The sequence below is a fragment of the Suncus etruscus genome, chromosome X (genome assembly GCF_024139225.1).
Source record: "Suncus etruscus isolate mSunEtr1 chromosome X, mSunEtr1.pri.cur, whole genome shotgun sequence".
NCBI lineage: Eukaryota > Metazoa > Chordata > Mammalia > Eulipotyphla > Soricidae > Suncus > Suncus etruscus.
The window spans coordinates 61,392,529-61,407,423 of record NC_064868.1 but is presented as its reverse complement, the minus strand read 5'-3'; the positions used below and the strand labels follow the sequence as shown (position 1 = coordinate 61,407,423).

At 38.4% G+C, this 14,895-nt stretch overlaps 2 protein-coding genes across 2 annotated transcripts in view; both read right to left on the bottom strand.

The window, feature by feature from the left end:
* Window positions 1–7,850, bottom strand: part of DLG3 (discs large MAGUK scaffold protein 3) — a 213,708-nt gene extending 205,858 nt beyond the window's left edge. The window contains exon 1 of the mRNA XM_049767216.1: window positions 7,847–7,850. The gene's annotated coding sequence lies outside the window, so the exon portion shown is untranslated. The remainder of the gene's footprint in view (window positions 1–7,846) is intronic.
* Window positions 1–14,895, bottom strand: part of KIF4A (kinesin family member 4A) — a 146,532-nt gene that overhangs the window by 61,292 nt on the left and 70,345 nt on the right. Inside the window, exons 13-14 of the mRNA XM_049767403.1 lie at window positions 11,817–11,873; window positions 9,465–9,650 (exon numbers count right to left, since the gene is read on the bottom strand). Of these exons, the coding sequence (XP_049623360.1) occupies window positions 9,465–9,650; window positions 11,817–11,873 (243 nt within the window). The remainder of the gene's footprint in view (window positions 1–9,464; window positions 9,651–11,816; window positions 11,874–14,895) is intronic.

The window sequence follows — 14,895 nt, the reverse complement described above, 5'->3', positions numbered from 1 at the left end:
TGCAAAAACATAACAATAACACTTACCTTAGAGCATACATTGGTAAGATGAAATAAGAAAAAAGTTAAAACATAAACTGTAAATGGCTGCACAAACATTTTTACATTCAGAATTTCCAACATATATATTCCATAGCATTTAGGAAATTCAAGAAACAAATTCAGCATGCATTTAGAAAATAAGATACTGAAGTTTGATAGTTTGCAAGATTGTGAAAATTCAGTGAACTAATAACTTCCTATTCTCATAATTGAAAAAAAATAAAGGTCACACTGGAGGAATAAATCTCTGGCAGTTAAAATTATATATACATTTTAGACCAGTATTAAAATGATATGCAAAGAAACTTAGGCAGGTTAGGTGGGACTTTAATAGAGAATCTTTCTGAATAGGGAAGACCTGTGTTTTTTTTTTCTTCTTGGTTTTTGGGCCACACCCGGCGGTACTCAGGGGTTACTCCTGGCTGTCTGCTCAGAAATAGCTCCTGGAAGGCACAGGGGACCATATGGGACACTGGGATTTGAACCAACCACCTTAGGTCCTGGATCAGCTGCTTGCAAGGCAAACACTGCTGTGCTATCTCTCCGGGCCCAAGACCTGCTTTTTAATGCTGAACTACTTCTATATACTTTAAAAATAACCTTATTGCATTATAGCTACCCTAAACATTTAAACTCTTCCAAATATTATGTATATATATATAAATAATAAATGAAAGTATTATTCAAAATAGTCCAGAAAATAAATATAAAGGTAAATTCCTTTTGATTATGCACTATTGCCAATAATCTAGTCTCTTCTCCAGAGAGAACTAGAGAACAATTACAAATATGGTTCAGATTTACCAAACATATTTTTTATAAAATCCACATAGTATATATCTGGACATAGGCATAGCTCGAACATTTATACAGATATATGCATATCTAGAATACATGTGTATATAATTAACATAATATTGTGGAATATATTTAAAATACAGGCATATAAATGAAGATATAACAGACAGATAATGTAGGGGCAATATCTATTGTGTATATGTAGGGGCAATACCTATTGGTGCTAAGGGGTCCCTCCTGACTTGCATGAGGGTCTCTTCCAATGGTACTAAAGATAAAATGCGGTCTCCTGTATACAAATATATAATAAATGTATATAGGGCCCGGAGAGATAGCACAGCGGTGTTTGCCTTGCAAGCAGCCGATCCAGGACCAAAGGTGGTTGGTTCGAATCCCAGTGTCCCATATGGTCCCCCGTGCCTGCCAGGAACTATTTCTGAGCACACAGCCAGGAGTAACCCCTGAGCACCGCTGGGTGTGACCCAAAAACAAAACAAAACAAAACAAAATAAATGTATATAATGTGCCCTAACACATTGTATTTCTTTTCTTTCTTTTTTTTTTTTTGTGATTTTTGGGCCACACCCGGTAATGCTCAGGGGTTACTCCTGGCTATGTGCTCAGAAGTTGCTCCTGGCTTGGGGGACCATATGGGACACCGGGGGATCGAACCGCGGTCCGTCCAAGGCTAGCGCAGGCAAGGCAGGCACCTTACCTTTAGCGCCACCGCCCGGCCCCCACACATTGTATTTCTAGCTTGAAAACTTGCCTTTCAAAATATTATTGGGGCTGGAGAGATAGTGTAGCAGTAGGGTGTTTGCCCTGCATGCTGCCAACCCCGGCCCGAGCTGGGTTCGACTCCTAGCATCCCACATGATCCCGAGCTTGCCAGGATCGATTTCTGAGCATAGAACCAGGAGTAACTCCTGAGCACCACCAGGTGTAGCTCAAAACCAAAAAAAATCATTATTCTTGAAGTACCATGGTCGTTGAGTTTGGTGTAATAAGTTAATGCACTGGGGGGGGGGGACTTAAAAAATAAGTTAATGCACTGCTAGCATTAAATGACCAAAATGCCTCCATTATTGTCGTTAAGACACTTTTAGTATGCTCTTCTGCAACCCCCTCCTCCCACTTGGTAACCTTAGTTCTCTTGCCAGATTACAAGGGTTTGTTTACACTGGATACTGTTTGTTCCCTTGCTTTGTTATTTTAAGTGTCCAGGAAGAATGAGATCATTTAACATTTATATTTCTCTCTATGACCTTGTTTAAATAGTTAATGTCTAGTTCCAACTAGTAGCATAAGATAAGATTTCATCTTTATTTCTGAGTAGAATTCCATTACTCTTTTATTTGGGGGGAGGGCTGGGCCATACCTGGCAACACTCAGGGGTTACCCTGGCTCAGAGCTCAGAAATCACTCCTGGCTTGAGGTACTATATGGGATGCCAGGGATTGAATCTGGGTCTGTCCTGGGTCAGCTGCATGCAAGGCAAATGCCCTACTGCTGTGCTACCACTCGGGCCCTCCATTGCATTTTTAACCATAATCAATTCTTTATCTAATCATCTATCACAGCACTGGATTTTTTTACAGTTCTTAGCTATAGTAAACAGTACTGTGATGAACAAAGGTGTTCATTTATATTGTGAAGTTAATATTCATGGGATAGATGCAAAGGAGAGGGAATCATGGGAGTAATACTTCAAATATTTTGAAAATTCTCCATGCTACTTCTGTTTGTTTTATTTTTGGGCCATACCCAGCGGTACTCAGGGTACTCCCTGGCCTGGCTCTCCTGGCTCTGTGTTCAGAAATCACTCTTGGAAGGCTCAGGAGACCATGGGATGCTGAGGATAGACCCCATGCCCATCCCTATTCAGCCGTTTGCAAGGCAAATGTGCTATCATTCTATCCCCTCCATGCTATTTTCTACCAACAGTGAATGAGGGTTCCATTTATATCATATCCCACCAGACCTGATGTTTCTTTTCCCTCCCTCCCTCCCTCCCTCCCTCCCTCCCTCCCTCCCTCCCTCCCTCCCTCCCTCCCTCCCTCCCTCCTTTCCTTTCCTTTCCTTTCCTTTCCTTTCCTTTCCTTTCCTTTCCTTTCCCTTCCTTCCTTCCTTCCTTCCTTCCTTCCTTCCTTCCTTCCTTCCTTCCCTCCCTCCCTCCCTCCCTCCCTCCCTCCCTCCCTCCCTCCCTCCCTCACTCCTTTCTTCCTTCCTTCCTTCTTTTTTTTTTTTTTGGTTTTTGGGCCACACCCAGTAACACTCAGGGGTTACTCCTGGCTATGTGCTCAGAAGTTGCTCCTGGCTTGGGGGACCATATGGGACACCGGGGGATCGAACCGCGGTCCGTCCAAGGTTAGCGCAGGCAAGGCAGGCACCTTACCTTTAGCGCCACCGCCCGGCCCCCTTCCTTCTTTCTTGTTTTGTTTTTTTTTTTGGGCCACACCAAGCAGAGTTCAGAGATTACTCCTGGCTCTGTGCTCAGAAATTGCTACTGCATAGTTGTTTAAATATGCATTTTAGGGGCTGGAGAGATAGCATGGGAGGTAAGGCATTTGCCTTCATGCAGAAGGATGGTGGTTCGAATCCCAACATCCCATATGGTCCCCTGTGCCTGCCAGGGGTGGTTTCTGAGCATAGAGCCAGGAGTAACCAACCCCTGAGCGCTGCCAGGTGTGACCCAAAAACCAAAAAAAAAAAAAAAAAAACAAAACAAAAAAAAAAACCCATTTGCATTCTATGACAATAAATGACAATGAACTTTTTTTTATATCTTAGTATTTATTCAGCTCTTTGCTCAATTTATTTTTAAATTGAGTTGCATTTGTGCTCAGGGGTTACTCCTGGCTCTATGCTCAGAAATCTCTCCTGGCAGGCTTGGGGGACCATATGGGATGTCGGGATTCGAACCACCGTCCTTCTGGATACAAGGCAAATGCCTTATCTCCATGCTATCTCTCCAGCCCCCACATTTTTTTAAGTTTTGTGAGTGATTTAACTCACTTGAATATTACTGTTTTGTCTTATGTATGGTGTGTAAACAGTTTCTCACATTAGTTAGAATGTTTTTTATTTTGCCCAATTGTTTTTGCAATTTTTTATTTGATTTTATTTGATTTTACTTTTGCTTATTTAATTCGCCAAATGGTGTTGAATTGTAAAAGACTTCTTTGAAGTAAAAATCATAGGGTTCAATGTTTTCCTCAATGAATTTAATAGACTAGAATCTGATATTGAGGTCTTTCTTCATTTAGGCCCACACCCAGCAATGTTCAGGGGTTACTCTTGGCTCTGTACTCAGAAATTACTCCTGACAGGCTCAGGAGACCATATAGGATGCTGGGGATCGATCATAGGTCAGCTGTATGCAAGGCATGTTGGTGTTAGCAGCTCCACCACACAGAATGGCTAGCCAAGATGGTGGCTTCCCCCTCCAGCTTTCCCAGGGAGTCTTCATTGGGAAAACAAAGTGAAAACCGGCTAACACCAGCAAGGCAAATACCTTATCCACTGTGCTATTGCTCCATCCAGTAATATCACTTTCAAGTAATGTGTTTGTAGGGGCTGGAGTGATAGTATAGCAGGTAGGACATTTGCCTTGCACTTAGCCAACCTAGCTTCAGTCCATCATTCCACATGCTCCCTGAAGCCCACCAGGAGTGATTCCTGAGCAGAGTCAGGGTGTAACCTCTGCGCACTGCCAGGTATGCCTCTCCAAAACAAACAAAATGTTAAGTATTTGTGTGTTTTTGGTATTAGAATGTTAGTCGCATAGGAGCTATTAGAATAAATTTGTTTTATTGATTATGTTGAAGAATAAGAAACAGTTAATTTTTCATATTTGAAGGTTTGGTAGAAATGACTAGGTTTGATAGAACTAGTGAAGGACTAGTGAAGAGTTAATTGAAGCTACTAGTAAACCAATTTGGTAAAACTCACTAGTGCAAAAATGGCATGAATTGAGTTGACACGGTGACACATGGGCTATTGCATACCACTGCAATACATGGGCAGTGACATACGTGTATGGTAATTCACAGACTACTGCAAGCAAAAGAGTGATGCATGAGCTGCCACTGGGCTTATATTTTGGGCAATTTTTATTTTTGTTTTAATTTCCAGTAATACATCTATTTAGGTTTCCTACATCCTCTGTCTTGGGAAGTTGTATGAGTCTAAATGATTTTTTTCTATTTTTTCTAGATTATTGAATTTAGTGGCACTGTGTTTTTTCCAAAGTAATTTCTTAATAATCTTTTTGTCTTGATTTTTATTTTGTGGATTTCAAGTAAGTTTTTTAAGTTCCTTCTTTCCTTCTACTTACTTTAGATTTCACTTGTTTTTCTTTCTCTAGTCTTGAGATTTAAGGTTAGATTATTTAAGCATTATCTTGTTCCTAATGTAAGCTTCTGATAGCTGATATATTCATTCTCTTGTTTCTGGGAATCCTTTGATTTCCAATTTTGTTTAAGGTCCTAAATGTTTGAACTTTTCTCAGGTTTCCTTTTATGGATAAGTTCTATCTTTATAGCACTATGCTCTGAAGGACCTAGATATTTCTATGTTCATAAATTTATGGACCCTTGTCTTCAAAAAGTACTTATTTGTTCTCAAAGATTAATGTATATAATTGCAAACAAATATATGGCTGATCTTTATTTCTTTTTGCCTCAATAAAATATTTTTTTCCTTTTAGGCCATGCCAGCTATGCCCAGGGGCTATACCAAGCCTGTTGTTCTACAAACTATGCAGAGCCAGAGAGCAATCTTGGGCTTCCTGTATGTAAAACATGCAGTCTAGTCCTTTGAGCTATCTTCCCCACCCAACAGAAAAAAATTCTTGTCCATCCATGTTAGGGCAGAGAGAAGTGAAAAGAATAGGGTACCTATTTTCAATTTTAATAGATATTGCCCCATTGGAACCTGAGCAGCTCACGAGAAATCCATTTTATAGAGATTTTTAATAATTATTTTAATTTAGTTACTGTGAAGTCATAGAGTTATTTATAAATAAGTTTCAGGCATTAATGTTTTAACACTAGTGTCTATTTCCCTTTACCAATGCCTCCCACCCCCATCTGCCTCTCACTTACCAGTCTGCCTAATTTTCAACAGGATTTAGGTATCTGACTGATAAATATGAATGGACAAAGTTAACAGGAAATTTGAGGAAAGGACATCTAAACGCAGGAAAGAAAGGAATTTGGAGGAAACAGGCAAAACATCAAGAAAAATAAAACCTGATAAAAAACAAAAATGAAGGCTACAAAAAGAACAATTAGAAGATTAACAATTAAAATCTTTTTTTTTGTTTTTGTTTTTGGGTCACACCCAGAACGCCCAGGGGTTACTGCTGGCTCTATGCTCAGAAATCGCCCCTGGCAGGCACAGGGGACCATATGGGATACAGGGATTCGAACCACTGTCCTTCTGCATTGAAGGCAAACGCCTTACCTCCATGCTATCTCGCCGGCCCCAACAATTAAAATCTTAATCGTTACCCTGCTAAGATTAAAATCTTAGAAAATAATAGGGAAATTAAAAATTCACCAAAGGGATAGGATAAAATATTTCACAAAGCAGATTGAAAACATAAAGAAATAAGATAGAGCAGAATGATAGTACAGCAGGTAGGGTGCATAAGCCCAATTTGGATTTGAACTCCAGCATCCCATATAGTCCCCTGCACTCCATCAGTTTCAGAGTTCAGAGTCAGGAGGAATCCCTGAGCAATACCAGGCATGGTCCAAAACCCTTTGAAAAACAACAACCAAAACCAAACAACATTCCCCCTCAAAAAAACACCACATAATAGGAAGGAAGAGATAAGAGGAATAGAGACTGATAGATTCAATGTCTGATGAAGATTGATACAAGAAATGATTGAGGGGATTATTAAAGTAATAATAAATGAAAACTTACTCAAGAAAAGAATTCACATTTCTAGAGGTCAGTACAACAGTATAGCAGGTAGGGCTGTTGTTAACTTGCATGTTTCTGACTTGAGTGCAGAGCCAGGAGGAAGCCCTGAGAACTGTTGAGTGTGGCACCCCCACAACAGAAAAAAAAACCTCGCAAGCTTCTATATTAAGTGAACTACACACACTGCTAAAAAAAAACGTACAAAAGCATGTATTGTAAATTTAACAACAGAAAAAGTTTAAGTTTCTAGTGGGAGAAAATATAGATCAAATAAGAAGAATCAAAAATTATAAAGGCTATCTTAATATCACAATGGAGCAAAGCCTCCAAATTCAGGAAAAATTATTTTAACTGTAAAATTTAACCAACTGTCAAATCCTAAACCCAAAGGAACAAATATTATCATCATCATGACAATGAGGAAGAGAACAATAATAGCAAGATGGTTTGCGCATCAAGGCCATATTCTCCCTTGAACACATATCTCTCCTGCTTGTTTCTATGTCTCTTTGCTTACTTTTTACACTCTGGAGAAACCTGCATTCTCTCCTGAACATATACTTTCTCACTTGTCTCTCATATCTTTATAATTATGTAAGCTTTGTTCAGTAAAACTCCTCTGGTTTTACACACATAAAAAAGAATAAAACAAACAAAAACAAGAAAATCAAACTATTTTCAAGCACTTATGAGTTAAACATATTTTCTTTGATGTCTACTTTCTCAGAAATCTACTGGATCTGTGTCCACCAAAACAAAAGGGTATATACCAAAGGGCTGGATTCGCAGTAGAATAAGGCATTTCCTTACATGTGGCTGACCTGGATTTTTATACCTGGCATCCCATATGCCTCCCCACACACCACCAGGAATAATTCCTTAGTGTAGAGGTAGTAATAACCCCTGAGTATGCTGGATGTGGCTCCCAAACAAAAACAAATAAAGGGTATACCAAGAAATAGTATAATACAAAACCTGTTTCAACAGGTCCTCACCTGTTGAGACAAGAAAGGTAAAGCAAATGCCCAGGATGATGGTCCTGGGGTGAGAGAGTAGACAGAGAAAACAAACAGAAGATTCTAGAGGGTTGTTTTCTAAAATGAAACAGATTGATATATTATGTGGCATGCTCAATTTATATTGACAGTAATTTCAAAGTTCTGCTCAGAAGCTTAGAGACAAATCATAAATAAATACATAAAAGATTAAATAAATAAAAAAGTGAGACTCACCACAGGAAATAAAAGTTATGCAAGAATATAACACAGTATAACAAATTACATATTATACTATGTGGCTCAGCTGGAAAAACTATTATTTGTTAATATTTGTTTTTGTTCAGTAAGTCATTTGCCAGACAAGTGTCTTAACCCTATTCTACTATTTCTCTGAGCCCTGAAATCTATTTAAATGATCATTTGAACACTGTTAAATACTGTCAGTAAAAATTATTATATAAACATTTTGAAAGACAGGGGTGAGACAGTATGCCTGGGTGGTTATATATAAGAACTGCAGCTTCATCTTCCATATCTGGGAAGTCAACTGATAAAGTATTAAAATTTTAATTGAATTGTATTATCAATTCTCACCAAGCAATTTAGAGGTAAACTTCAAAATCAAGAGATTAAATAACAGAATAAGCCTAGGCAGTAGAGGAAGTGGTATCATGGTAGAAGACTGCTTTAATTTTTCTTAGTACTATAATACTTTACTTTAGAAATGTATATACATAGGTTTGTTAGATATATATATTAAAAGTAAGGGAATATGTCAAAACTCTACTGAAAATTTAGTTACTACTTTGGAAGCAACTTTTACATTTGGGAGAAAAGGGTGAAAATGATTTAAGAGTCAGAGAGGTTGTATGTAAGAGCTTGCCTGCATGCAACCAACCCTGGTTGAATCCTTGGCACCCACAAAAGGCTCACGGAGTACTTGTAGAAATGATCTCTAGGCTCAAAGCCAGGAGTAACCTCTAAGTACCACATGATATGACCAAAAATATTTTAAAAGAAATGAGGAGAAACACTTCTTTCACAATTAAAGCTTAGGGGAGTCTGTGGTAGAAATGCACTAGTAATATAGAAACTTCTCAATATAACATATGTAGAGGATTCTGAAGATGCAAGGATGTAGATAGTTGTGAAATCAACTCAACCTTCTATGTATCAGACCTGAGGCTTTATCTCTGGAAATATTGGCTATAAGAGACAATGAGGTCTACAACAAAGGTTAATTTTGGGGTAACCTGAAAGCGAAAGAACAGCCATTAAGTAAACATTAGAAAGGCTACTTAGAAAACTACATAAAAAGTTTGTAAATCATGTGATACCCATTACAAGGCTCTTCATATTTCACTCTATAACTCAAACCAAGTAAGGAAAGCGTCTTTATTAGAACCCTGGCAGTTATTAGAAAAAAATTCTCCACAAGCCAGGTCACACTTATTATAACATTATCAAACTACTTATTAAATAAGTGATGCAGCACATATAAAATTAAACAGAATAAAATTACAGGTTTACTATACTAAATATATCTACATTTTAAAACAAACAGTATAATTCTAGTTGTACCTGGAATATTATTTTGTCTTTTTGTCACAAAAATGCTACGCTATTTTATTCCCCAGCTCAATTATGTAGATATGGTTTATATGAACAACTGATCCCCTCGTAAATATTTTACCTGGTACTGGAACTGAATGGGCTGTAGTTGGTTATCATTCTGAGTAATCTTCCTGGCTAGGGCTTCTTTTAGTGCAAGGGCTTTATTTAACTCAACAAGTTCCTTAGACATCTGGGCTTGACGTAGAGCATGCTGAGTGATGAAAATATCGGAAGATCTATTTGTCTGTGGACTGTTATCCTCTTGCTGGAAAAGATTAGGAAAATGATATTAAAAAGAGCAACAGCAGTTCCTTAAGGACTGCTTCATTAAGTATCACATCAATATCTCCATTAACAGTACTTTGTATTCTTTAACTGTGACTTTTTACCTAACATTTGCTTTAAACATCTAAAATAAATTGAGCTAGCACATTTCCCTTCTTTACAGGCAACTTATGTTTGACATACTTAAACGGATTCTTCGATAGCAAGCTAAGATTACTAATCTTGCCAACATTTCTTTTTTTTTTTGTTTTTTTGGGCCACACCCGGCGGTGCTCAGGGGTTATTCCTGGCTGTCTGCTCAGAAATAGCTCCTGGCAGGCACGGGGGACCATAAGGGACACCAGGATTCGATCCAACCACCTTTGGTGCTGGATTGGCTGCTTGCAAGGCAAACGCCACTGTGCTATCTCTCCGGGCCCCAACATTTCTTATTTTATCTCATTCTAAGGGGTACTTAGAGAAAATAGGGCCATGAAACTGACATTCTGGATGGTAGTAATGAAGAAGATGCTTCATTCATACCTGATCTAGATCTTAACTCTCATCTTTCAAAATATAAAAATTATTGACTTATTATGATAATTATTAAATTATTATGCTTGTTTTAGGGTAAAATGCTGCTTCAGGCAAACCACTGTTCAGTCTTTCATTTTCACTTTGCTCTATAATCTTTAATCAATATCTAATATTTATCCTTGCAAATTGAACATTCAAAATGATTCTTTTCGTTTTTAACTTAGAACTCTTACCTATCCTATCCACAGAAAAAGTCTATGGTGAGGGAAAAAAAACCTCTTTCCATTTCTTTTGTAATGCTTGTTGATTTTGTCAAACAATTTCTTAATTTCCGAGCCTCCTTATTTGAACATGTTAGATAGCTGATGGTGAATACCAGTGTGTAAAAAGAAATCAGTAAGCCAGAATACAAGTATAGAATATTATATTCCTGAAGAGACGTCCAAAACTAAACAGTTTTACTATTAAAAACAGATATTAGCTAAGACCTATTGGAGAAAGATTTTATTCAAGATAAAAATTTACAAAGCTACGATCCAAACAAAAGATTTTGTAGATTTTTCAGGGCATTCTATGGAGAATGATAGCAATCAGGGATTCTTGTCTTTGGCTGAGTGGTAAATGGAAGAAAATAGGATAGTTAAAAGTTCAAAGTTTTGGCAGTTGCCATGTTTGAACCAGACCATCTCTATAGATTCTCTTTTTAGCTCGAATAAGAGGTAAACCAGGCATCAAAATAGGTCTCTCACTTCCTGTTAGGCTGATTGCTAGGTACTTGATAATTTTGGACACTATTTTAAATGGGACAGCTTCTTTTATCTTTTTCCCCTCTAGTCGTTATTTGTATAAAGGAGTGCAACTATATTTTGTGTACTGACTCCGTAGCTAGCCATTTAGGGTCTTTAATGTATATCATCATGTCATCAAATAGAGATAGTTTAACTTCCTCGTTTTCAATTTGGATTCCTTTGATTTTCTTCTCTTGCCTGATTCCTATTGCTAGGACTTCTAATACTATGTTGAATAAGAGTGGAGATAAGGACATCCTTGCCTAGTGTCTTACATTAGTGGAAATGCATTCAATTTTTCATTATTAAAAATGTTAGCTATGGGCTTTCCATAGAAAGTTGTTCTATCTTGAGCAAAGTTCCTTCCATACCTATTTTGTTGAGAATTTTAATCATGAATGGGTATTGGATCTTGTTAAATGCTTTGTCTGATCCATTGATAGATCATGTGGTTTTTATTCTCCTTTTACTAATGTAGTGCATGACGTTGCTTGATTTGCATATATTGAACCATCCTTGCACCCTGATGAAACCCAGTTGGTCATAATGTATAATCTTTTCAAGTGTTGTTGGATTCAGTTTGCTATGATTTTATTAAAGATTTTTGCATCAATGCTCATAAGTGATTGATCATAAGCATTGATCTGTAGGTTTCTTTCTTGGTAGTATCTCTGTCAGCTTTGAGGATGAGTGTAATGTTAGCTATGTTTTTTTTAAATAACTTTGCTTTCAGTTATGTGGAAACAAATGTGTTTTGATCAATTATGTCAACTATATGAACCATTTTCTTTGAATAAATATGAAAAGTTCAAAGTTCTACACACTAATGGGCTGTTACTTACAGATTCTGACTCTTCTACTGTATCCATAGTGGTAGTCATGCAAGCAAAATTTTCATCCTGCAATAACAAAGATGTTTCAATTAATAACAGATTTTGAAGTTCACTAGTTTTCAAAAAATTTCCCCAAGGTATAGAGATGATATATTTATTATTTTGCTTTTGCATGGCAGTGCTCAGGGGACCATATGGTGTTGTGCATGTAAACATTTTATGGGATTATTATGTTACTGTTACCTGATCGGTGATTGTGCCCTACCCTAGGGTGTGACCTGGCATTCTGCCCCCACCCTAGGGTGCTACCTGATTCTGCTTCCACCATTGGGTGGTATCTGATCCCACCATTGGGTGGTATCTGATTCTGGGGGATAAAAACAGGGGTCTGTGGAAGGTGGGGGGCTTTTGGCTGGAACTGATGCCGAGGCTTTGGACTTCACTCTTGTCCACCGAATAAAGCTAACATTTCCACAAGCCTGACTGTCTGCGAGCTCTTTACCCGCCGCTTCACCTCAGAACCACCGGCTGAACAGGGTGGCAGACGCGTGCTCCGAGCTGGAGGGGAAAGACCTCATCCTCCATCCCTCCATCAGTCAACCTCTTCAGGGGCTGACTTGCAACAATATAGTATGCTGGGGATAAAATCTGTATTAGAAGAATACTATTTTTTGGCCCTATAGGTATTAAAGGGCTATAACTATTTTGTTGTCAAATGCCTATGTTTCCATTTTCATCCCTCAAAATCAGCCTTCCTTATAATAGATTGTGCAGTTTTTGCAAAGAAATAAGCTTATTTGGTAATATTTAATGTACCTCTCTTGCTATGTTCAGAGATCTCTGGTCCAAAAGGGCACCAAAAATGCTCCACCCAAAAATGCTCCACATTGCTAATCAGAGAGATGCAAATCAAAACAACAATAAGATATAATTTCAGGGGCCAGAGAGATAGCTTGGAGGTAGCACGTTTGCTTTGTATGCACAAGGACAGTGGTTCGAATCCCGGCATCCCATATGGTCCCCCAAGCCTGCCAGTGGTGATTTCTGAGCGTAGAGCCAGGAGTAACCCCTGAGCACTGTCAGGTGGACCCCCCAAAAATAGACATAATTTCACACCACAGAGAATGACACACATCACAAAGAACAAGACCAACCAGTGTTATCGTGGATGTGGGGAGAAAGCACCATTTACTTCTAGTGGGAATGGCCGTCTAGTACAGCCTTTTTGAAAAACAGTATGGATATTCCTTTAAAAACTGGAAATTGAGGGGGCCAGAGTGATAATACAATAGTAGGGCATTTGCCTTGCATGTGGCCAACAAGGAAAGCACCTGGGTTCAATTCCCAGCATCCCATATGATCCCCCAAGTTTACCAGGAGTGATTTCTGAGTGAAGAGTCAGGAGTAAACCCTGAACAACACTGGGTGTGCCCTCCCCCCAAAATCCTGGAAATTGATCTTCCTTATGATCCAGCAATAACACTCTTCGGAATATGATGTAAGAACACAAATACACAATACGAAAATGCCCTCTGCACCCCTATGTTCATTGCAGCACTATTTACAATAGCCCAAATCTAGAAACAACCCAAGTACCTGACAACAGATGAGTGGCTAAAGAAACTGGTATATCTATATAATGGAATACTATGCAGCCCTTAAAAATGAAATCATAAAATTTTCTTATACATGTATGGACATGGAGACTATTGTGCTGAGTGATATTAGTAAGAGGGAGAAGGATAAACACAGAATAATCTCACTTATCAGTGTAATATAAGGAAAATAAAAGTATGGACATGCTATCCATAGACAACAGAGATGAGGATTAGGCAGACCAATCCATGGTAAGAAGCTTGCCACAAAGTACGGAGAATGCAGTTAGAGTAGAGAAGGGTCTACCATGAAAGTGACATGCATGGCATCCCTTCATTAACAGTAGTGCAAACCAGTGTCAAAGAAGAAAAGAGTGAAGTAAAATGACTGCTCCAGAAGTAGGTGGGGGAGAGTACAAGAGATGGAAAAGGGCATTATGGAGGATGAGAGGGAAACTTGAATTTGGTGGTGTGAAATGAACACTGAAGGTTGTTGTACATTGTATGACTTAACTCAATCATGATCAACTTATCTATGAAAAATAATGTAGCATGAACAACCTTGTAACCATGGTGTTTAAGTATAAAAAAGAAAAAAGAGATCTCTGGGCCAGAGTAAAACAGTCACTTTGATATGTAAAAGGCTTTACTTTTATGTTTTGGTTTGGAAGCCACACCTGGAGGGGCTTTGGTAGAATCAGGGGAGCATGTGGTACCAGGGATTTAAGCTTCTGTATGCAAAGCAAATGCTTCAGCACTTTGAGTTATCACTCTGTCATTCCTTCACCCTCCACAGATCAAAGTTTAACCCATTTTAAAGATTCTACATTTTATTTTTGATAAAAGGATTTGAACCTAGGGCCTCACACTTTAATAACCGAGTCACATATCTGACTCCTCAACCTTTTGATTTATGCTATTACTACTGATTCCATCTCAAATATCAAGTTGTTAGTGAACATACCTATTCAATTATAGATATAACAAAGATAATGTATCAGAAACGTGAGTAAAATGAGGTTATTTTTTCTTTATTAGTAAGTCAAATCTAGTCTACTTTAGAATACTCAAGAACTGGGACCGGAGAAGTGGCGCTAGAGGTAAGGCATCTGCCTTGCAAGCGCTAGCTAGGACAGACCACAGTTCAATCCCCTGGTGTCCCATATGCCCCCCCCCAACCAGGGGCGATTTCTGAGTGCATTGCCAGGAGTAACCCTTGAGCATCAAACAGGTGTGGTTCCCCCAAAGAACAACTTATGAAAAATTATCAGGCAGTTATCAAGTTAAAATTGCACCAAAGTTACTGGGCAAGAATCAGGAAAACTGGAAAAGCTTCCAACCAAAATTTTCAAAGCAGTTAACAACAACAACAACAAACTCCAAGAACTGCTGCCTGAGCCAGACCAGAAAAATATGCTGCCCTGTTTACTCTGGGGAGTAAAGCTCCCCCAGAGATCTCCTTGGCAGTAAGGGGCCACTGAGAGCAAAGTGGA